Here is a 24,451-nt window from a genome sequence, read left to right on the forward strand (position 1 = left end):
ATTAAAAAGTAAAACATTTTTAATAATTTGCCAGACAATCATTTAAATGCTCAATTAAAAAAAAAAAACAGTTTCACAAATAATCCATATAAATAACACATGAAACATTAAATTAAATGACTGAGCCCTAATTCAAGATAAATTTCTGTGTCTTCTGCTCTTTCATTTTGGATTACTTGGCTCTCATCTCTTAAATCTCCTCCTTTGTAGCACTGGCTCCCAGTCGTGGCTCTGAGCTACCTCCTTGTCTTCCTTTGTGTTGAGAGAGATGAGCCTTTACCAGCTGCAGCTTACATCCTCCATGTCATTCTCCCACACACAACGCTGCGGCTTTGTTCTCCATCCAATTTCACACACGGCTTTGGAGATATTACGAAAACGTCTCTGTTTGGTTTCACCGTTGGGGCGGGTAAGAACCGGCCCAGTTGACGGGAGGGAGGGAGGCGCTGCTGGTGATGCCTTTGAACGAACCCTTCCAAAGTAGCACATCTCTATACGTAGATGCCAGGGAAGTGTTGGCTCGTATCAGCGAGGTCAGAGGTCACCTGATGCTTCATAAACCGCTCTGTGAGTGTGAAGGATCCTCTGCACTCGTCTGTGAATCTGCTCACTGTACGACTGATGCGGCTCAACGGCCCCAAATCTGATAACGCATAAACAAAGTTGGTGTAAATGTGAAGAATAAAAGGCTGATGAACAGAGACATATTTCCGTTACCCTTTATTAGAGCGCAGGTATTCACTTTGTCCACTAGTCTGTGCTCTAACATAAGCAGGCTCTAATCCGGGGTCCAAACTCTTTGTAGAAGGCTGTATGAAAGTCTAGAGACATACTAGGTACATAGGTGTGTATTTTGGCTCATTTCTTAGATCAGTGAACACTTAAGAGATCATACAACACCTTTGTTCAGGCTTAATGTTAAGTCCGTCTCACACCAACACACTTGGAATTGCATTATTTTCCCAAACTTTCAGTAAAAATTCAAAAGCCAACAGAAATCTAGCCCCTGTTCATAGTTTGGACACCCCTGCTGTGAACCTTAAACATTTGCACGTTTACGTACATCCATTGTGAGACAGCATGGTTATTGATACTTGTTTTCATCGTAAATGTGTGTGTGCACAGCTAAAGCCTGAAGTCGTCAGTCCTATATATAAGAACGTGAGGAGGCTGAGTGCAGACCTGTAGGAAATAACCCTCTGACGGACAGACAGAAGTGAAGAGTAATAAATTTCAGTCTTGCGTCTGGACCACATTTATTTGTGGAGTGCGGGGTCTATAAGAGAGCGCAGCCTGTGCCCTGCTCTGTGGGTTTTAATCTGTAATCATATAAACCTACCTGCTTCAAAAAGTCATCAAGGACAAATCATCCAGAGACATGAATAGACTGGGACACAGGGGCTTAGGGCCAAACACTGCCACGGGCATCTATCATTTAGACACCGGAGCACTGAGGGGAGACGTGCCCCACGCCCTGTTCCAGGGAATCTACACGGGCGCTGTAATCTCCTGCCCTGCAACTTGTGTCGCGTTTTCAATTGTGAGAAAAGTATCATTCATTTCCTACAATTTACTTTGCGGTTTGAGATTGTCTATTGATTTTAATGTTTACTTATGGACTGAGCGCAGGAAAGGAGCAGCTACAAACAAACAGGACGGAACATCGCTCCCCTTGGCGCTCAGCCGCAGCTGCCGTGATCGATGACAAGGTCCCTCTGAATGTATTAAAGCGTGCATCGGGTCAAATGCATCAGACTGCAGCTCAAACACAAATCAATACCATTTTCCTCTTTGTTTTCCCTCCGCTCGGCCTCCATTCTCAGTAATGAACAAACATGACAAGACATCAGCTTGTGTAATTTAAAAGGTGGAGGGGAATTCATCCTGGCTGTCGGGTGTGATCAAAATTAAAGATGGATGTGCATTTGACAGCGCCTATACAGCACATGGTCCCGATGCACGAGTCCTTTAACTTTAGCTTCAGGGAGCTGGACAAACGAAGGCGATAAACCATGAATAAGAACAGATCCAGTCTAATGCACATAACACTCTACAAAGGCCCATAAATGTGCACCTCTCTTTTAGACTTGAGTGTCTCGCCGCTGAGGTGCTCTGGGACTTTGACACATTCAGGCTGGACTCGGCTGAGCTTTTGTGGAGAACGTCATGTCTCGAGGAGGTCCCACGAGATGACCGGGTCCTCGCATCACCAGACTTCATCTGAAAAAGAAGAACAAGTGGAACAAAGAATGCTCAGCGAGTGGAGGCTTGTTGTTTGATTCAGATTCAAGTGAGCGCTGCCCTTAACTACAGTTGTAATCTGTTATGAAAACACCCAGGTCATTTTTACTGAAGCGGGCGCCCGTTACTCATCAACAGAACTGTTATTGGATTTGATTTTGGATTATATTATGACAACATCTGTGCCACCCGTTGCAGTCTGCTTTTAATTATGTCTAAATGCTTTGTTTCTGAAGCGACAAGGACACGAGGCTGAGGAGGGTTTGAGCACTTCACTGTTACACTGTTATTCAGATAAGCCTGTGCAAATGACTTACTCTGTCTGTCGGCGGCCTGTAACTCCCCAGGAGAGAGGCGTCTACAAGGACAAACACAAGTCTTTGGCAAAAATAAGTGATGTAACAGCATTTAAATTGCTTTGTTTGCCTGTTTTGAATTCCTGAAGACATGAAAAAAGAACAGACTTTCAGGGGCGAAGCGGAAGATCATTTAAACCAGTTCTACCTGTGCGATCTGCTTTAAAGGCAATGCGCTGCTGGGGCTCAGGACCATGTGGACGGTCATGTGGAGAGGAGGAAGGAGACTCCACCTGTGAGGTGTCAGTCGACCAAGGAACCTGCCAGAAATACAATAATCAACACATCAGCTACAGTCAAACGTGAAAGCTGTGATTGTGCCTCTTATAGAAACAGTTCTTAACATGATAGCGCGTAAATGTCTGAATGGACCTTCCTCTGAATCTCTTATACTAAGCATTTATATATATTTCTATCTTTTGGAACCACAATGAATCATTTATTATTCATTTATAATCTGTTCTATATCCTGGGTGGAGGCTTTGAATCTTATATTGATAGTGCATTCACCGCGAGTTCCCGCTACTTCATTACGTATCTATTTGTTAATTGCGGCTCGACTCTCAATTACCGGGGTTAATTGTCGACATTACTGTCCCCCAGGAAAAGTGGGACAACAGGCAGTTCTGTACTAATATGTCGGCTGTGGTCCGGCGAGCATCTTTTGGTGTGCCGTAAGCAAACAACACACAATTCCTCATCACTTTTCACAACGTATGGCTGATGACTGAAATGGGTTTGATACGAATGAAAGGCAGAAACAGGGGGAGGGAGTGGAAAACTAGGCTGTGCTTGTCCGCCTGTTCCCTCAGGCTTTCGGATCAGAAAATCAAGAGCCTTTTATATGCAAATCTACTGTTGGAGTGATGCAACTATAATTAAAGTGTTAATAAATAACAGTGCCGCGATCTAACTACAGGGCCGAGCTATTAAGGCAGTCCAGACCCCCTTGGTGAGAATAACAGGCCGTAATACAGGCATGTGTTTAATTACTTCTGTGGAGCCAAAATCCATCAGGTAAAAAGAAGTTTTACATTTTCTTATGGCCTGCACTAAATCTGGTTTGTAGATTTAGCTACATTTTTGGAAAGTTAAAATCAATAATTTGCAGAAAAAGCACTCTGGATTTTTTCTCTGTTCGGTGTAAAAAGTGACTAGTTTAAACGGTATTGAGCTTAATCTTAAAGTGCAAATGACACATTAGATACAACTTCTGCTAAAACATAGTTAACACGATTATATTCAAGATTTTGCTAAAGACTGTACCCAGCTTTCTTTAGTTTGGCCATTTTTGTGATGTTTATAGTTTCACTTCCTTATAGGACACTGACAGGAAGTGACGTAGAATTTTAAACTGTTGCCGTACCGACCATGTCAAGTCAATGGGAAATTTGTCAAACTGCTATGCAATATTACCTTCTCCTATGTCACTTGCTGTCAGCAGATTAAAAAAAGGAAAATAAATTCTGCTCAACATTTCTTCATTAATTTGCTGCTTCAATGAAATAAATGATAATTATGCAACTGATGTTATCCATCTAAATAAGTCATGTTTTCAAAACCATTAAAACCTGTCATATGCACTTTAAAGCAGAACTAACTCATGCCCCTAGAGGCCATAAGCGCCACTGCAGGTGTCGTAGCATGTTGCGTTTTTTCTCATTGATTGTCCGTGAGAGTAAATACTACGCTGACAAAAAAGACAAGGGGAGAGAGGGATACTGTACATCCAATGACACAATGGAGATTATTATTTTTTCACTCAAACTTGGCTGTAAATACTGTTGAAGTGGCACTACCCCGCAGTTAGCTTTGCCCGTTAGCCTGTTAGCTTCTTCTTCGTGATTCCATTAGTGTGTATTGCGCCTCCGACCCGTAGGCAGATGAAAGACCCCCCATTAACACTTGTAATACCCCCAGAGGGAATACGAAAAAGATTTATTAAGCTAATCAAGTTACTTAGTACCGCTTTAAGACCAAAAGCCTTATTTGACAATAGGAACTGTTACGAGGATATGCTAGTCTGCAATTAACCGTTCTACATTTGTAACGTCTCTCTACCAAATGCCTGGATAAACTTGGAGCTATGGAGTTTGTCAGTTGAACTGGACCACACTGGCCCATGCGAGTATCACTGGTTTGACAAGAGCCCCTCTTACATGGGCCAGATTGTGCCCAGCACGGACAGAGCACGCCCTAAAGCTCTGCACTCAAACTCCCTGTTTATGGCCACTCTCCGGGTGGATTTAGTGGGACGTACGGAGGTTGGGGGTTGGTTGCTGGAGGTCTTCTTGAAGAGGTGAGGCCCGAGCTGGAGGTGGCCGAGTCTCTGCCTGGTTTCGTCCGAGAGCTGGCACATCCTGCGGTGGGTGTACGGGGACAGTGCCCGCGCCCTGGAGGAAACGGTGGGTTGCAGGTACCCAGTGTCTCCGCTCACTTCCACGGGGGCGTTTCTCTCCTGCTTTAGTTTAGACGCGTGCCGGGAAGGAGGACGCGTAGCTGTGGCGGTTTGAGAGTCGTTTAAGATCTTAGCCATTAGGCGCTGGAGTTCCTGTTCCCTTTTCCAAGTGGCAGAGGTCTCGTTGTCAACAGTCCTGGGACTTGGCCAACTGGAGTGACAGAGGGGTTTGGAAGATGAAGACATTTTTCCCGAAGCGTCAGGGGACATAGACGCTCTCAGCGGAGAACGTTTGCTCTGGGAAAGAGGGAATGAAAAGAGTAAAATGTTAATATATTGTTCAAAGTCACAGTATAAAGGCAACACGCGAGCTTCGCCTCAGCAGTTTAGATCTCTCCATAGACTACACTCTTGTTCATTTATAGAAGAGTCAGCCATTTTAGCTATTAAAGGCAGCTGCTCTCGCTCTCGATTCAGACATGTTCTCCCTGGACACAAGCATTAAACCATTAGCTAAATCATTCAGCTTAAGTGTTACGACAACAGCAGCTCTGCCATGGAGACAACCTCCGCAGAATCACTCCAATAACTCTAATGGCCACTAACATCATTCTCCAAACGCAATATCCCACTTCCTGCGGGTAATGCCAACTGGGGATAAATAAGTTTAGATAAAATGTTAATTGCATTTGATGGCCATCTCTCGTCTAATACGATAAAGAGGCATTACCTGGCTGTAAAACAAAGATAATCAAAATGCTAATTAGGAGAATCACGACATTAAAGGTATTTTTAAGAGAAAGTAAATGATGAATAAATCTTCATTAGAGCTGCCATTTGACTAATATTTCATTTAATAGAATTTATGAAGAGATTCTTTGCCCGAACCCCGCCATCTTTGACTTCTTTGTCCTGAGAGCTGTCACCTCTTCAGTTGTAACAGAGATAAAAGCTTCTCTAATGTGAGGGACTAAGACACATCAAATGCTATATTAAAAAAAAAAAAGCTCAGAATAGGGAGACACTGCTGGTGCGGAGGTCTGTGTCTCGATTAGAGCTTGATGGTTTGTCAAATGGGTGGGCAGGCAGTCAAGGAAATTCCAACGCTGAGGATCCATTAGGAGAGAAAATGGAGAAATTCTACTTTGTGACAGCCACCGCGGTGCTCTGATCCAGACAGCCCCTGGGGGCCAGGCGAGCAGTCTGACAATCTGCTTCGTTGTCAATGACATCCTATTTAAACAAATAGCTTAGCTTGGGTTGCAGCACCTGGGAAATTGTTGGGTGTTTGGCACAACATCCCCACCACTGTGTGATGGATGGCTCTTTGATGCCTTTAAGTGACACACTGCGCCAAACAAACACAGAAATACATCATAAATAGGATTATTACAAATAATGTTATGAAACCACACTGTGGTTTGTCCTGCTGTGCGCCACAAGGTGACCCTCAGTTTAAGAAGCTTTGGTAAAACTGGTTTTGTGCCGAACCCACAGCTAGTGGGAAAAGTGAAAGAGGTTGAGCTATCAGCCTCACAGATCTGCCTCCGTGTAATTACATTCACAAGGAGTGAGCAGATACCCTTGAATCTGTACCCTTACGGACAGACAGTAGCCATAGCAACAATAGAGGGGGCCATGTATAGAGGAAGTGATGGGGACTGATACCACTCATTAGACGTCTTAAAGAGGTTTTCACTGTGGTATTTTATACACTGAGCTGGCTCGTAGTGCTGAGAGTGTAGCTCAAACACATTGGAACTGACACAGCATCTGAAAAACAAACTATTTATTTGACTTATGAGAGCTTCTTTGATGGATCCGAAACGTTTCGATTTTGACTAAGCTGTTTAGAGAGGCCATGGACAAACATCTAGAATCATTTATAAAGACGAGACGCTTTTGTCAAGTGCAGCACAGATGAGCAACAGACAACTTAGATAAACCTAGAGCAAACAAAAGCCTTCACAAATACGCTGCTATTGGTGTGGTGTGGAGAGGCCTATTAGATGTAATAAAAGAACGCACTTACAGGCGATGTGGGCTGGCTGTCTACTGCGCCGCTCTCCTGAATGACTGATGTGGTGGAAAACTCTACCTTGGGGGAGATCCCCTGGAGGCAACAGGCAATAAGAACATCACAGCATCTTTAACTTGGAGATAAAGACAAAAGTACAGATAACAGCGCTGCTTGGACGCCCAATTTACAACCACAAATCTTCAATCTACGCCTGACTTGAGAAAAACAAATTTCAGAAGAGAAAAGGCTCCAGTGATGTTTAAATAATATGGCATTTGGAATGAGACATCTAAATTACTATGTAGGCCTCAAACACAAACACATAAAAGCAACGGTGAGGGGAGCAGTGTTTAAAGGCATTTAAATATACCAGTGAGTGCCCGGGAGGACAGGGGGTGGACAGGAAACATCTCAAATGCCAGTACACGCAAAACAATGGAGGAGGAGAACGCAACGAAAATATTCATTTATAATGAAGGGGTAATTACTTAATGTGCAGGGATCGAAAAGTTATGAATGTAAATGTATGGATGAAAAATAGGCAATTAAAAATAAAGGGCTAGAATATGATGCGTCACTTATATCAATAGCATACCTGTCTGTCAGGGCAGACGTGCAATGACAGAAAAGATATGGAGAACTCACTGAGTGGTTACACTTATTGTGAATGACAAGACCATCTAAAATAAATTCCTCTGATTTTAGGTAATACCAACAAAACTGACTAGCATTGACATTTTGATTAGGAAAAGTAAAAACACAAATCGAGCCTACAGGAAAGGAGTGTGTCCTCTTCATCACTTTTTCTCCTTCTGCTGCATTTCCTCTGGATTTAAATTCTGGACCTGGATACAAAAACTCTCTAGTTCTTTCTTCCAAGGTCGCCAATATCTCTCCCTCTACAAAAAAAAAAGAAGATAAACAAACCCACAAAGTATGATTGAATTCAACTTTTGCAGAGTAATGCAAAGATGAGCCTTGCCCATGATTAGAAGGCATACCTGGAGGGACCATCTGAATCAGCTCAAAATGTGTAGTGTCAGCTAAGGAAAGCACAAACAAAACTGAGCTAATGATGGGAAACCCGGCTAATAGCCTATAAGCTTGCATAGCAAAGATCCAGGCCTATAAGTGAGGAGCAAGTCCCAGCGGAGCATTTACCTTCAAGGAGGTCAGCCACATCAGCAGGGTCAATGACACCAGGGAAAATCTGAGAAATAGAAGGGGTACAGACAAAACAAATCAATAGCTATAACAAGATAAGACAAATGGGCACTATCTAATGTTGTCATTCTCCCAGGGGCAAAAGGCATTTTACACCAGGTGATGCATTCTGCAAGGTTCAAGGCAGAAATAACTCAACAAAATAAAAGAGCAGCAGCTGTTAAGGCAAAAATACATTTGAAATATTTACTCTGAGCCTAATTGTGCATTGAATATTCTCACCTTCTCAAAGACCATCTTCTGATGGAAGTGCAAAGGGAACTCAGGGGCCACACAAGCAGTCTTCCTGTACTGGCCCAACATGCAGACACTGAAGTAGATGTTACTCAGTTTCTTCAGTAACAGCCCTGGGCATGTGACCTGCATTTACATTTGGTTATATAGTCATAAGAAGAGCAATATCAACACTGTCTGTCTACAATATATCTATTTTAAACTACAGTGTAAGCTCAACCAATAGTCTTGATACATTTCAGCTGATTTCTTTCAGATGTATTCATTCATTCAAATTTCACATATTTAAGTTCATGGCTGACATTTCTGCCTTCACACACTAGACTTTGTTTGAAGTCAAGTCTATCACCAAAATTGTATGGAAGCCTGAGGCTAATAAAAGTAGTCTGAAGTGAGCAGCATTTTTAACACAGTTTGAACATCCCACAAGTTACGCACTAAATCCGTTTATGATACGATTAGCTAGAGATAGAAAGAAAGCAAATAGACACACCCAAGAGAGAGTTAGGCTAGTTACAGCTAGGCTAGCGTTAAATGGACCAGGATGTGATCTGATGCTACTAGTTAGCGTTTACGTGACACAGAACAAGGTACCTACTGTATTAATCTCCAAAATGACGGTGCATTTGAGAGACCTTTTGTACATTTTGGTGGGAGACATGTTTTCTGGAGACGTGAGTCCAACTTTTGAACAAACTCCGTTGTCATGGCGGCGCAACAACAACACTGTGCGGCCGGATGCGAGTCATGTGACCTGAGCGTGGCCAATCATGAGGCTCTCCTCCCCATACAAAATAAATAAATATCAACAATAATCAATAATAATAATAATGATAACTAAACACAACTTTTTTCTTTTGTTGCTGTACTAAGTGACCTGCTGTATATTTTTTATTGTACTAGAACTGATTCACTAATAACTAATAACTAATAAATAAGAACTAATCCTGCTATGCAAAGACAACATTTCTAACCCAAATCCTGACCCTAACATGCTGGTCCCATAATGATAGCACGGTCAGGCACAGCGGCTCAGGACATACCCAACACCTCGACGCAATTTTGTTGTACAACTTTGCAATGACAAATAAAGCACTTGCAGTTCAGCTTTACCCAAATCTAAACGCTTACAGGCCAGTTTAACGCCTTTCATTGCTTTTTTTTTGTCACTTTCTGTCACTTTTCTGTTACTTTTTCGTCACATTTTGTCAAATTCTTGTCACTTTTTCATCGCTTTTTTGTGACTTTACTGTTTTTTTTTGGGGACACTTTTTTGTCACTTTTTTGCCACCTTTTCGTCTAATTCTTGTCGCTATTATGTCGCTAGTTTTTTCAAGAAGCTTCTAGATTTGGGTAAAGCCAAACTGGAGAAAATGTGCTCGGTTCAGGCGGGGTTTAAGAGGTTTACCCAATCCCAAACAAATTCAATAAATAAAACATGCTGTACATCCCTTTGCCCCAAAACGTACGTCTGAAAGCTGCCCAATGAAGCCAGAATGCCTGATGACAATGACTGACCACTGAGTCCATCCCTGGCTTCCCATAATACATATTTATTCGTCACTTAACAACTCGGGAGGATACTTCATCTGGTTATAATCCTGTGGTACCAGCCGTTGCACTGTTACAAATCTGTGAAAATAAGTCCTTATAGCTGGGGAGATGTGGAGATTCGCGAGGCAATGAAGTGTGAAGGATCCTCCTGCCACGGTGCTCTGAATTTTGATACAAGCTCAGTCTGTGTCTGTCTGTCTACTGTTTGAAAGTCTTCTCCCTCTCTCTGTCAGTGGACTCTTCTCCCTTTCCATTAGCGTTGCCCATTGGGGACATTGGCTCGGAACTGGAAATAAAAACATTAATACAAGATGTGAGAAAACAGCATGCGTGGTGCAGCATATGGAGCCAATGCAACACTATACCTGTACTTTTGAATGGGAGTTGGTATGTTGTCTTTCGTCAGGTTGTTGAGTTTGTAGTAATCTAAAAAGGTTCGAGCCACGTTCGTACCCAGCCTCATGTCTGAAGAAAGCTGTGTTAGGAAAAGTGTCAGAAATAGATATGCGAACACAAACATTTAACAACAAAATTGACTTGATTCAAAGTTGAAGCAAAGGAAAATAAAGTAAACCGACCGCTTAAGAATTTGAAAAGTGAAGTGCAAACACTTGTCAGAACTTTGCCAGATTGCAAATCATACAAAAAACGATGTCCTTGGCTACTTGTTTGCCACGACTGCTCTTTAGTCTCCGAACCAAAAAAGGAACGACGCACAAAATGACTCCTCAGCTTGACGTATACTTAACAAAGTGAAACAAGTGTGCAGAAAAATGAGCAACGTAAATCTGAAGCAACCAACAGCCTTTGCTATGTGGTTCTAAATCAATGGCGTTTTACTGGCGTCAGCTAAACACATGAAGCTCAAATGAATCACACAAAAGCAATTACTTACACTGAACCCTTATTTAAATGCAGAGGTAATGGCACACAACACCGCTCTGCCCAATCGTCTCTCACTACATTAGGGACAATATCAATAACCCCTCTACTTTTATAAAGGTGTCCGGGAGAGTGCGGTTGCTAAGCCTGAGATCATTAGGAGGCCAAGGCAAGTAATGATAACAATCAGACACATAATAATGAAGCACTGGCGGACAACGGCGACAGCGGCAATGTTTCCAATCACAAGGCCGAGAATACAGCAAATACAGATAAATAAGAACCATGCCAGTAACACAAGTAGATTGCATCGTGTCACTGAGGCAAGAAAGCGATCAATAACTCGCTGTCACTCAAGACTCACATCCATCTGTGCACAGAATATTGCACGCAGTGATCAGCTGTAACAGTGTGACTTTTATGTAGTAAAAGCACAGAAGGAGGCGGCTGTGATACGTCACAAAGCAAGTCAGCAAGAAGGTTCGTCGACTAAAATATTTAGTCTTAATTTTAGTCCAAGTGATATTTTTGACGACTAAAATTGGACTAAAAGTAAAATAAAAGTTTCTCATGAGACTAAAACTATGACTAAAATGTCCAGATATTTTAGTCGACTAAAATAAGACTAAATCAAAATGAAAAGGAGAGACTAAAATCATCTAAAATTCTATTGACCGTCTGAAATTCTTAAATTCTCTGCCAAATGAACAGGTCTGAGCTTTAGTCATGTGGACGCAGCTCCATGAAGTTGAGGACCTTGATTAAATATGATTATAATGAATATTAAAAGCAAAGTCGACTAAATTAGTCTTAAATTTAGTCGACTAAATTGACATGCAATTTTAGTCGACTAAAACTAGACTAAAATTGAAAAGTTTTTTTTTAGTTTTTTTAGTCAAAAGACTAAGACTAAAACTAAAATAAAATATGTTGTCAAAATTAACACTGGTCAGCAAGAAGGTTGTGGGTTCAATTCCCAGGCCAGGTGGAGCATCGCCCCGACCAAACCTAGAGCTCACACAAACATTATAAATGATAGGCATTTGTTACAATGGCCACTGTTATGAGGTGGTCATTATGCTTTGCTTGATCTATGCCCTCTCTGCTTTAACACAATCATTTGGTTTTCTCAATTCTTCACCAGGCGTGACACAACCATGATCTGTCACTTTCCTTTGCCATTACCTTGTTGAAACTCAGATATGGACTATCCATCTGTCAAAGCCGCATGATTGAAACAAATGGCACATAAGAAAAAGTTTGTATTTATTTTTCATCCATTTCCTTGTAATGACCAAAAATAACCTCCGATACATAAATCCTTGTAGCCATAAAGGTGAAAAGCTCTCATCCTAAAAGCTGTTAACTTCTAACCCATCTATCCTTGCCTTAATGGGCTGTCTGCGCCTACACTTCAGGCTTAATAGTTTGTCAAGTTTCAACAATGCACTTAACACACACACAAGAGTATACAAGTGTCAAATTGTACAAAGAAGTTTCTCTTTAGTGCGGCATCACCTTGGCCTTTGAGAGCGTGTTTTTGCATATGTTCAGAAGTCTGGGCAGAACTTCACTGTTCTCACACTGCAGGCTGAAAGCAAGCAACACTCTCCGCAGGACGCCAGAGTCTGTGTTTGTGGCCCATCTGTTTGTCCAGCATCAGGCCAGCGCCGCGTGGAGGTTCTCACAAAACCCACAGTTACAACGCTAAAGTTAATGACGAAGAGCAGATCACAAACAAACTCCTTGTCATAGCGTTTTGTCACGAAGCACGCAGATTCTTCAAAGGTTGGGACTGTATATACTGTATCATTAGGCCTTGCAAACATTTATTCATAAATAGTTCATCATTTATTTGTTAATTCTTGATGAAACTGCCTTTTTATACAGTGTTACCGGCTTCATCTTTGATTGTTGATGAGTTGAAGTGACAATACGGAATCCAGATTTTTAGATGGAGAGTGTAGTGGGAAAGGTACCAGATCACTGTCAATTAGAAATGTGACTCATTACAGATGAGGAGGGGGTGACTTGCAGTTAAATATTCAAATAATCCAAAGAAAGCTGAAGATGTAAGTAACAGACGCAGGAACGAGCAGACTCATTTAAAGGTCTGCGTTCAAGGATGCAAACAATGCTTCAGAAACAGCACTTCACACTTAAGTTTATTAACAACAGAGCATTCATCCATGGCCTAAATTTCTGGTTTGAGCACAGGAATGTGTACTATTGTGTACTATTGTGAGGTCTGCGCAATTCTTTTACCTTTGAAATAAAAATGCCCTGTGCCTAAGTCGACTCCTGTCGTTCACCCTCTACACAGTATTGAGAGTGACCTCGGGAAAGTTTTTGGTGTTCTCCTCCATTTCCTGTCATCACCAGCTCCCGGTGCCAGTCCAGAGCTCTTTGGCCAAGCACGCACAGCGACAAAAATATCTCCCAGATCCCAATGAGCACAGATGGCCTCTCAGCTTGGCTTGTCACGACTCAACATCTATTACAGCAGGTTTGGTGATGGACGGTCAGCTCCTAAAGGTAGCCGGATGTGGAGGGAGACACAGAGGATGCCCTGGCGGCTGCATATTCCGCTGCTGTGGGGGAACCGCGCCTTCTGGAACATGGATGCCTCGACAGCAGGAAGCGCGAGGAGTGAGAGCCAGGTAACAGTGGGCGGCCTCGAGAGGAGCTTGCATAGGTGTGTGCAACTGGAAAACCACAATCCTGGCAAAAAAAAAAATCACACTAAAGAAACTACTTTGGACACTCACTGTTGAGGAAAATGCGTCATCAGCATCTCCAGTGGCGATCATTACGTGCCATTACTGTTCGGCAGTGAAAAGGTCAAAGACATACAGCTGTCACGGAGGCGTGTCAAGTCCGAACATCTCTGCACAAATAATGGAGGGGTGTGATCAATAACAGGTCATTGTCACGGCTCAAGGGCATGCCAGCTTAGGCTCTGATGAGATACGAGCGGCGCGAGACAAAAGGGGACGGTCATTACGTGTTTACTGCAGCTGTTTACTGTCAACGCGGCATTTAGCGGATTTCAGCGTCGCGTCCCCAGTGCCTGGTCCTGCAGACAGACAGACAAGGTGACGATCAGACAACAAGGCCTCTGGTGGTAAAAGCAACAAGACATGGGCAAAACGCTGTCCAGATTGGAGAGTTAACAGGAGACAAGAGAGAGGACATTCAGGCCATCAATACAGGCCACTGACAGCTCCTGTCACAGTCCTGACACTCGGGCAACTAATTATCAAAGCTAATTAAGAGGTGAAACAACAGCAGCGATACAGAAAGAGACATTTTTGTACCCAGTAGGCATTCTGGGAATCAAAGACCACGAGTCATCAGGGACAACAACAGACTGATTTCAATATTTTATGTGAGGGACAGTCGCTGCCAATAACATGATTTATAACAAACAAAATATGAAAGTTTCCTGAAGAAAACAAAAGTGATGCATTGCCAGTGAAAAATAGGATTGTGAAATTATATAAATCTATCGCGATATTTTGCGGGACGATATGATTTATTTTTATTCCGATCGATACTTTTGACGACGTCATGCATATTAATGAGGTAGCAGGGCTCTACTGATTTCACAGTCAATAGAGGGCAATAATGATCAAGAATTCAGTCAGAACAGTGGAGGGCAGCACTTTGAACAAACATTGTCACTTTTAAAGATTTAATGATAGTTTATATAATGTAAATAAGATTAATTTCGGGGTGATTTATTCCTTTTGAAATAGGACTGTGATTTCTTCTATATTCAAATGCAAATTAAATGATGTCACTGACAGATTAAGACACGGTAAGTAAGTCAGGGATCAGTTATTCATTTATTTATTTAAGAAAAGGGGCATAAAGCACATGGAAACAAAAGTATATGATGAACAATATGTAGTACGTTGAAATAAAGGTTAAAAATTGTATGTTTAAAAAAATCGGGGTGTACGGTATATTATTTTTGTGCAATATATCGATTATCGGTGTATCGTAAGATTATCGGTATTGTGATCCATGTATTGCGTATCGAATCGTGAGGCACCCAGAGGTTAAACATATAAAACAAAAAACACAGATGTATTTATTCTGAAATATGGGCGACTCATGCTGCGTTCCCTCAATGCGCTTCAGTTTCAAACTTTGCCAGAACTTGTCACAATCCTCAACACCTGACTCCATTATTCCAGGTACAGGCCAAACAACTGGGGGAGCGTGCTGATATGTGCATCTCTGTGAAGGAGCCTGTTCACCTGAGCACACTAACAATATTTGTGCAATTGCCTGTGTGTAAAACCATGTTCCCTGCTGCAGAGTGAGCTCCTATCCATTTGGCCATATCAGTGGGATGTGATGTGTATGATGTGCGCTAGTGAAGCATATCTGCCTCCAAGCCATTTCATTTGCATACTTGTCACAGCCGATCCAGCAGCCGCACTGACGCTTTAGCGGCGTCTCAGGAGTTTGCCGGGTACCTCCGCATTGCGTGACGTGACTGTGCACTTCATTGGTATGTATGCTTCTGTGAGCTGGCCACATCCTTTTTATTCTGTTGGAGAAAGCGCACAGCTTCTGATGAATAATGGGGATTATCAAACATGGAGTCTTGGAAAGAGAATTCAGTGGTCTGTGGAAGTTTCTCAGCTGGCCATAAACCCTGTATCGCCAAAAAGACTGTGAAAATGGTTCAATATATGGTTGAGATGGCACACCATTGACAGACACAGATGGTGACCAAGCTTTGTATGCTGATTTTTTTTCAAAGTCAAGTTCCCACACGCACATGAATGAATAAGACTAATAGGATTCAGAGGTGTGGGGATGGAGTATTTGCCTACAGCTGAAACCACTGCGCTTTAAGCTCTGCATGAAGAAGCCATGCAGGAGCGGCGGATCGCGCACATTAAGCTCAAAGACACAGACAGGTGTGGGATGATTAAAGGACAAAGAGGAGAGGGACAGACAGAGGTTGTCCCCGCTGTTTGAGAGAAGAGCTTTCTCAGCTTGACTAGATGATATAATGAGCTGTTATCTTCTACGAGACGAGATGAGAGGAAAGGACAGACCAGAGGAGACAGGAGGACATAAAGACACGGGTGGAGCAGGGGACACAAAAAATAATCACACACGTGCACTATTTCATGAGCGCCCTCAAACTGGGACTAAAGATGCGACTCCCAGAAAGGTTACCATTTCAATTTTAGCGGTGACAAGGCACAGCAGTGGATGGTGGCGAGGCTGGGAGGGCATGTTATATTGCGGACGTGCTTATTATTTATTTGTCATGTATTAGTTTAGAGGGCAGTGAGTGAGGGTTGGGGCGTAGATCAGGTGAGTGAGGTGGGGGTGTGAATCAAGATGCTAAAGGTCTCTGTTGATGATTTGCACGCTCCATTGCGCCGACTGCCGGGGCGGAAAAAGCGACATGGTTGGTTCCTTCAACCTGCCTGACCCCAATCTCCACTATACACTGTGTCCCTGCGCACCGCGCCCACCCTGTAGAGCCCCTCCCCCTCACGCCCACGCATCAAAACAAAACATGCACTCCCGGTCCCGGACCCACAGAAAAGATCAAGTGCACCTCCCACCTGAGCATGGGCACATCCCAAACTGACCTTCAGGTGGAAATGTCTACAACAACAGGCAGCCACCGCTCTTATCAGTGCCCTGGACACACCGACAGGTCAACACAGAATCTGCTGTTCCTGCTGCCAGGACAGTGGCGCACAGCGCGTCACGGCCTTGATGCAGTTAAGATATTTTTAAGGTCAGGACAGATTATTTTTTTGTCATTGTTGAACAACCAAAGATATGGATTCTGTTTTATGAACAACTTGCTGCAAAGGCAGACTTCACAAGACACATACAGACATTTTAAACTAATGAATATATAAACAACAGTGTATCCATGTTGAAATTGAGATATTTAACAAATCGCTGGTAAAACGTTTGGGCGGATAAATATAATAGCAAGAACACCCCAAATGTTTGAGTTGGAAAACAAGGCTGGGAACAGATATATTTTGCCAACACAGCTGGCAGTAAGATGTCTGGGCATAACAGCTCTAGACTAAGCACAACTATTAGTACTGGAACTGCAAATATTTGATGCTGATAATCTTTAATAATCACTAAGTGGGTCCAGTAACACAAATGCTGTAGTTATTTTGCCATATCCTGGCGCTTCTTTCAGGAACAAGTCGTTGTTGTGCTGTTCATCCAAACAGAATGTTGGATCTGAATGACACTGTGCTTGCATTTAGCACTAGAGGGCACTGGGACTGCATCACTTCTCCCCTCTCCTCTCCCCCTATACAAAAAGTACAAAGCCTTCCAACGGTACTTTCTATATGTTTTTATCACTCGAAATCTCTCTTCCTCCCTCCTCTCGCTCACTTTATCTCTCAGATCAGGTTGCCTTTGGTTGGCTGTAAGGAGCTCTTTAGCCTCGAGAAGGTCACCTGAAGGAAAACCTGGTGCTATCTGGCTCAATTAAGGCACGTGACCTTTGCTCTCTGTTGCGAGTGCGGTAATGAGAGCCTGCGCGTGTGTGTGCGCGCGATTGAAGTTGACAAGAATCATGTTTGCCTCATTGTTCCATTGTTTATTGCAATCAAAGCGGCACGCTGCTCTCCATACGCCAACACAGGCTCCCATTCTCTCCTCTCCTTTTGTAAATGAAATCAATAGACACGGCTATCACATCCTCCATTCTGCCGGTGCACATCTGTCGCAACAAGCGGCAACAAAAGAGCAACAGCTTTCCAGTGACCTTACGAGGATGCACGAAGTAGAAACAAAGCAACACAAGCTTGCATTTAAATCATATGAAAATGCGATCCACACGAGAGGAGTGTTCATCTAGCTAACTGATGGATTTTAATGTATGTATGTGTACATGTACTTTACTTTAGCAACTCCTATGAACTGTACTGTACTCTTTCATGATGTGGAAATCTGTAAGAATAATTTGTTTATTGATGTAGTATATTAGTTTATGGTACACACTGAGACACACACACATTTATAGCTGAAAGGAGCATTTTGTTGACTAAAAGTTAAAAATAGACTTATCTTTTGAGACCAAATGTTGAAAACAACAAAGGTTTTTTCCTCCAACACCTCAGAGAATGCTTTGTAAAAGTGAACCCTGGTGAGAGGATACAGGTTTCCTCGGTGTAGGGCACTGGGGCGCTGCTGCCGCTGGTCATGTAGCTGTAGAAGGACACCTCCAGGGTGTAGCAGTACGACGTGTCGTCAAGGAGTCCGCCCAGGAACCTGCGCCCTGTCCCGGCCTTCACCACGTCCCGGTTAAAGGATGTGTTGGACTGCAAGGACAGACAATAAAACAGCAATATGAGGAGAAACAGGACACTAACAAAGTTATACAAGCAATACTGCGGGGGATTTGTGACAGTTGAAGGAGAATGGCGGAGGGAGATGGTGGACAAATAGCACACACCTCAAATGCATTTTATGAGTGTAAAAAAAGTTTTCTGCAGAATGCCATTGACAGTAAAAAAAAAAACAATCGTTTTACTCCCAATATTTACTTGCATACTGCAATGTTAGGATAATGATCAATGGCTGCTATATCCAAGCTGTGAAGAGTTTTATACTTGAACAGACAAGGTCATTCAAGGGGGGAAAAAACAGGTTTGAAATACTAATTATGGCACAACATGAGACAAAATATTTGCTTGGGCCACTCATAATACAATCCAAAAGTAAATGCCATGTCGATATAAATATACAATGTGTTGTGCACTACTTTGTACTGTACAGTATTAACAGTGGAGTTCTGCCATTTAAAAGCTTGTGGCGCAGCGTTTGCAAGTCCCTTCACACAAAGTCATTTCAGAGATTGGTTAAATAGCTTCTGTTGAAAAAAAAGAGAGGCTATTTCGGGCTTTGAGTGTGTCAGCTAAACTGCACGAAAAGTGTTCTGTCTTGGGAGGAGTGTGTAGAAAGTTTCCATTCACTGTCAGTGGGGGCTGAAAGCTGCCGTGCTGAACTGCAGACTTGGGGGCCACCGGTGGGAGTTGGCGGTGATTGTGTTGTGCTGCTGCTGGGGTTTGGTACTGCTGAATGGGCACGGGACAAAACCACAGTGAGGGAGGTGACCCCTGAGCCATCTGTCACACAGGCAGCGGTGAAAGACAGGGCTTTTTACTCATCCTCCGCTCTCTCCTCGCTGACATTTCCATACATGTATGGCTGAACATCCCGGCGCCTATTGCCTTGGAGTGCAGCCTGACACCGGTGTCAATGGGCTATAAAGGCTATTCTTTATGGTGTGTGTAAAGTGGCTCTGCTGTGAAATGTCACCATCACTGAAGAATCAAAGGTCAGAGAAAGTGACACCGAGCTGAGAAGAAACAGTTTAGAGGAAATGTACCTATAAGGAGCTGCCGCCGGTACGTCACAAGGCGCCAAAGGATTTTCTACATTCTCGGCACAAACTGTACCAAAAAAACCAACCCATTCATGCTTTGACTTACTTTGCATAATAGATGCTCTATTGTTTGATTATATACATTTATTCAAAAAACAGCAACTAGTAACTACACAGTAAATGGTTTCTGTGCAGCATTTTCTGCTTAACTAGCACAGTGGTTCTCAAACTTCATAATATCATAAATCTCAAAACATATCTGGCTTTCCAAGTACCACCGGGATGAGGCCTTGACCAAATCTGAGCCTAAACAAGTCTAATAGGGGCTAAACAGACCTAATGCAGGTCTTCTAAATCAGTGGTTCCCAACCTTTTTTGTCTCACGTACCCCACGAGTCTTTCATTTCTACTCAAAGAACCCCTTAACTCTAAGGTGCAGCCAGTTATTTAGAAAACAATCAGCTAAACTCAGATTTATTGGTATTTTGTTATGTATTGTGTTAAATAACGGAGCAAAAACACTTGATAGTACAGGTACAAACACACACTGGCTCTATATAACTTTGATGCATTACTAAAGCACAAATAAAACCAGTGGCGGAGCTAGGGGGTGGCTTTGGGGGCTTAAGCCTCGAATGTTTTTTCAAAAGCCCCGGATCTTTTTTTGACTTTTTTTTTTTTTTTTTTTTCCCAAGCATTGAGAGCATTCCTATCCGTTCGTTCAGAGAAAAACAAAACAAATGCGGCAACGTAATGCCGTAATTACCCTTCCCTGCTGAACTTCTCCTGTTTGTCTGTCAGTCGGACCTTAGCCGCGCGCGTTCTGTTCAGAGCGGGAGCAGAAGTCGCAGCAGCTCAGAGGCGGAAGAGAGGCGGAGGAGAGGAGGTCTGCTCAATTTAATCACATTCTCAAATCGTAGGTAGTGGTGGCCACACGTCATTTGTGTGTAATCAATCATAAATCTGTCACGAACGGTAACTGCGTGCCCTGAAAGCTACGAAGGCTAACTTCCCCCTCCTAACTAGTGTTTCCCTCACTAGCATTAGCGTTAGTATTCCTGATGCTGCGACCATAAGGTGCCACTTTGTGTTTCGTTCTTGAGTAAACTAATTAGACATTAAATGAGCAAAGCCCCACACGTTTCCATTACAATCCTGCTTCATTTTTTTGACATAATATATTTTTAGTGACTTGCCACCATGGACATCAGGTGTTTGAAAAAAAAAAAAAGACAGGAAGGAAACCCAGGTGAGAGAGAACAACAGAACAATTTCACACGTTTGCAATACTACAGTATATGTCATAACTTTGGGTTTTTAATAATTGCTCTGGTGGATTTATAGTGCAAAGAGGGAGAAATGACACAGGGAAAGAGAGCAGAATGAGGACAGTACTGAAATGGAGCGAGAAACAGGTAAGAAATAGTCAGACAAGCCCTGCCTGCTCAGTGCTTGTTTTTAGTTTGGACTGATATGATACAGGACACTGAAAAAAGTGCCTGCAGCTTCAGAGCCCTGCAGTTTGTTCAGTAAAAAAACACGGGAAAGCAGGTTTAATTGTCAAAAGGAAAAGTGTCTATAAAGTGTGTATAAATTGGAAGTATCTGGTGCAAGTTGCAGCACTGGCCTAGGTTAATGGTTCTGAAGCAAACACCAACCTAAAAGTAGTCAGTGATTTAGTGGTGGTTCCCTAACTGCAGGGCAGGGTTCAAACTGATAATTGATCATTTTCAAACACATCCAGAAGTGGACATAATTACAACTAAAACAACATAAGTTTAGCTCATCATTGCTACTAATACTAACTCGAAAATCTAGCTTACCTGTTGATATTGTTGTTTCAGCCCTGCACAACATGCACAGATTCAAATGTGGCTCTGAGAAAATGATTAGACTTTATTTTGTACCGTCTGTCTTAGTTTAGGACAGAATCTGTGCAACTTTAGCTTAGTCCATGTTCATATGAGCCATTTGTCCTGCTATTTGCTTTTTTATTGATGGTTCTGATTCTGTCCTGAATTAATTCTGGTTTAGTCCTGGTCTATAACTGGCTTGATCTAATACTGTCACGAGTGAGTCCTTGTTAAAAAAAAAATCCATGTGATGACTTTCTGTTATTTTTCCTTTAGACTTTAGATTTATATACAGCAACGAATAAATATAATTAAATTAATAAAAGTTTTATCAGCTTAAAATTGTGAGTGTTTTTAAATGGTGTATTTTAAGAGTAAAGTAATAAAAATCTAGCCTATGTTTCATCATTGTATAACAAGAGATTAAAATAGAATATGTTCATCTAAAATACACCAAATTGCACTAAATTACATCTGTGAAAGTCAAAATTTCCTGGGGGAGGACCCCCAGACCCCCCACATAGATATGATTTCATCTTATTACTTGTAAAACCCTGGCTGTGGTCCGGCTTGCACAGACTTCTATAAAGAAATGCAAGTGTAAGCCATCATTATTGTGAGGCTACAGTCCTGTAGGGCTTGTTAAAAAACTGCTCATTATTATTCATTGTATTGTATTTTCTGTTTTCAAAATATATGCACCATCGCAGGTGGATTTCAGTCCACGACCCAACATTTTTTATGGGCTAAGCCCCTGATGATTAGAGTGTCTAGCTCCGCCCCTGAATAAAACATCACCTGATTAAAAAAGAGATAATTGTGGATTTATAGTACCACCTGAGGCACATGTACACTACAGTTATAAAGCCAGTGGACGAGCACATTCGCCTGGTATTCTGCAGTGATTGTTTTCTCATTCTTTTTAAACTTGGCATTTCATAGTTACTTGTACTGTGCCTTTTCTCAACATAATTTATAAGTTTCACAGTTGTGTGCCTGGAGTTTGTGAAGTCAAGGTGAGAGTCTTGGTGCGCAGCTGGTCTGGCTTCTGTTTCCACACCTCTCCCCTCACACGACTTCACGCCTTCAGTGGGAGTGTGCAAGTGTTAGCATTTGTTTCTTATAAAGTGTATTCAACTTAATAATACATGCGCTGAGCTTCCTCGCACCTTTGTACATTCAGGGACGGACCGCGAAACAACCGTCTGTTGTTTTAATTGACACCTTCCTTATATACGTTAGCTTGGAAGATAAAGCAAAAGTCAGTGATCAAGGATATAAACAAGAAAAGCTGCATTGGTGTACAGTACACTCATACAAAGTACGAAAGTTCTGTATCAAAATACTATCACACAATTGGATAATATTGTGCCCTCGCCGATAAGATTACTTTCAACATTTTAATACTACCTCTGTAGTTTTTAATTCCTGGCTGCCTTGTGCTAATATAAGAAGCATAACTTGTAATGACTTTGACATGTGCAGCTGACCTCTTGATCTGATCACCCTTGAAAATTAGATTTAGATCTCAACGGGTCTGCTTATATAAAGGTTACAAAGTAAATTAATTCAGTTCAAAGGAAGATAGTTCTTTCCACTGAGCCGCAAACCCCCACGAAAACCCCCCAACAAAACAAAACCCCAGTCAGCAGGAAGTAATCAATTGTTTTTTGAAAGTGAAGTGAAAATCTCTGTATGATCTCAAATAGTGATACAAAATTCCAATACATTTCTAGGAATCTAGATCCAAACCCAAATTAATGACTGATTTGTTGGTCTATTACAGACAATTCAAATGCATGGGCTAATATATAGAATTGTATTTGAGTTTAGACGAGTTGATGTGTACCTGTCTGGTCTTTGTGCGTGCCTTCAGTCATGCAAAAGACCAAAGATGTTGTTAACATTTAGCCTCTCCTCTCCTCTCCTCTATGTGGTCTCCTCTATACTGTTACGTGAGCAGTTACACGATCCAAGTATCGTTACACAAAATTAAACCTGTTGATTTTCTAAACGGATAAAGGGCGTAGTAACACCTTAGGAACACTTCAACGTCCGCGCGGTAATATCTTCACTTTCCTGAAAAAAATTGTTTAATTTTGTCTAACTATACTTGTATAGTAACTGTATTTAAATAGGGGGAACATGGAAGTGCGTGGTCGTTTCTAACTTCACTCCCGTGACCCCATAGAGGAGAGGAGAGGCTAAATGTTAACAACATCTTTGGTCTTTTTGTGTGACTGAGCGCATGCACAAAGACCAGACAGGTACGCATCAACTTGTCTAAACTCAGGTAAGAACATAAACACACACACACACACACATACACTTGTAATTCTATCTTAATGAGGACACTACCCAAACCCTAACCCTAAACCTCTAAACCCCTAACCCTAGCCTTAATCCCAAACCTGACCCTATTCTAAACCCAATTCAAACCCTAACCCTAAAACCACATCTTGACCCTCAAACAGTCCTTCAAATAAGTGAGGACCACCCCAAATGTCCTCACTTTCCAAAAATGTCCTCACTCTGTCGGTTAAAAACTCAAACTGGTCCTCACAATGTCGTAAATACAAGAACATACACACACACTTCTCACCCAGTTATTGCTTTATTGTACTACATTTCTAGAAAAATATGAGGTGTTGCGCGTATCGAAAGAGAGTGCAACAGTTGGCAATGATGCGCCTCACAGTTTGTGCCCGTCACGATAAAGGGAGCACTTCAAGTCCTGAACCAGCCCTGTGTGGCCTGTGTGTGTGGAGCCTTACAAAGGAGAAGTCTGGTGCGTTTTGGCACAGCAGCCGGGGGAACACAGCCTGTCTCTGGACGCGCTCCTCATCTTCGAAAACATTTCCGTACATGAAGCCGTTCAGCATGGTGGAGTGGGCATGGACATCAATGTAGAACTCCAGACTCACCCTCTGAAGGAGACGAGACAGAAAAATAGACAGAAGAGGTTAGTGTGGGACGGGGCCGTTTGTCTGACACTTTGAGCAACAGTCCACGACCGGGGCGTCTCCGGGGGGTGGTTGGCGATGCTTTCTTTGGCCACAGGGGTGCTGCAGCAGAGAGAAGGCTGTCACCCAAGGGACCACGACAAACCCCCAGACTGTACAAACGGAGAATAGGCCCGATAGTTGCCCACATACCCACATCACTTCAATCACACTGTCCTTCTGAAGGGCACGGGCGCACTTTAGTCTAGGGACAGCAGAGTCAGGGGAAACGCTTGGAAAGTGTCAAAGAGAAAGAGGCAAAAAGGAATTTCTTACAAAA

General features: G+C 42.4%; 2 protein-coding genes across 3 annotated transcripts in view; both read right to left on the reverse strand.

Annotated features, from left to right (window-relative positions):
• Positions 1-70: 70 nt before the first annotated feature.
• On the reverse strand, positions 71-9,217 carry spata6 (spermatogenesis associated 6). The gene is made up of 11 exons (XM_079574388.1): positions 9,072-9,217; positions 8,462-8,599; positions 8,177-8,225; positions 8,017-8,058; positions 7,790-7,914; positions 7,028-7,108; positions 4,858-5,292; positions 2,746-2,857; positions 2,559-2,599; positions 2,075-2,220; positions 71-643 (listed from the first exon to the last, which is right to left on the reverse strand). Exons 1-11 carry the CDS (start codon positions 9,132-9,134, stop codon positions 535-537), a joined length of 1,341 nt encoding a protein of 446 aa, XP_079430514.1. The 5' UTR covers positions 9,135-9,217; the 3' UTR covers positions 71-534.
• A 594-nt stretch (positions 9,218-9,811) lies between these two features.
• The window catches only part of agbl4 (AGBL carboxypeptidase 4), a 236,883-nt gene continuing 222,243 nt past the window's right edge, over positions 9,812-24,451 (reverse strand). The window contains exons 10-13 of one of the 2 annotated variants that reach the window (XM_079575204.1): positions 23,944-24,096; positions 18,087-18,249; positions 10,393-10,492; positions 9,812-10,313 (exon numbers count right to left, since the gene is read on the reverse strand). In XM_079575204.1, coding sequence (XP_079431330.1) covers positions 10,226-10,313; positions 10,393-10,492; positions 18,087-18,249; positions 23,944-24,096 — 504 coding nt within the window. In that variant the 3' untranslated portion in view covers positions 9,812-10,225. The remainder of the gene's footprint in view (positions 10,314-10,392; positions 10,493-18,086; positions 18,250-23,943; positions 24,097-24,451) is intronic. The other variant, XM_079575203.1, reaches the window with a different exon arrangement.

Source organism: Gobius niger (genome assembly GCF_951799975.1).
Source record: "Gobius niger genome assembly, chromosome: 17".
Classification (NCBI taxonomy): Eukaryota; Metazoa; Chordata; class Actinopteri; order Gobiiformes; family Gobiidae; genus Gobius; species Gobius niger.

Bases quoted from the DNA above. Each gene is read 5' to 3' on its own strand.
- spata6 (XM_079574388.1), bottom strand. From the start codon at position 9,134: ATGTCTCCCACCAAAATGTACAAAAGGTCTCTCAAATGCACCGTCATT. The intron at 8,600-9,071 runs GTAGGTACCTTG...ATGTAAATGCAG, and splicing joins TCATTTTGGAGATTAATACA to GTCACATGCCCAGGGCTGTT. The intron at 644-2,074 runs GTGCACATTTAT...ATGCGTTATCAG, and splicing joins CACTCAAGTCTAAAAGAGAG to ATTTGGGGCCGTTGAGCCGC.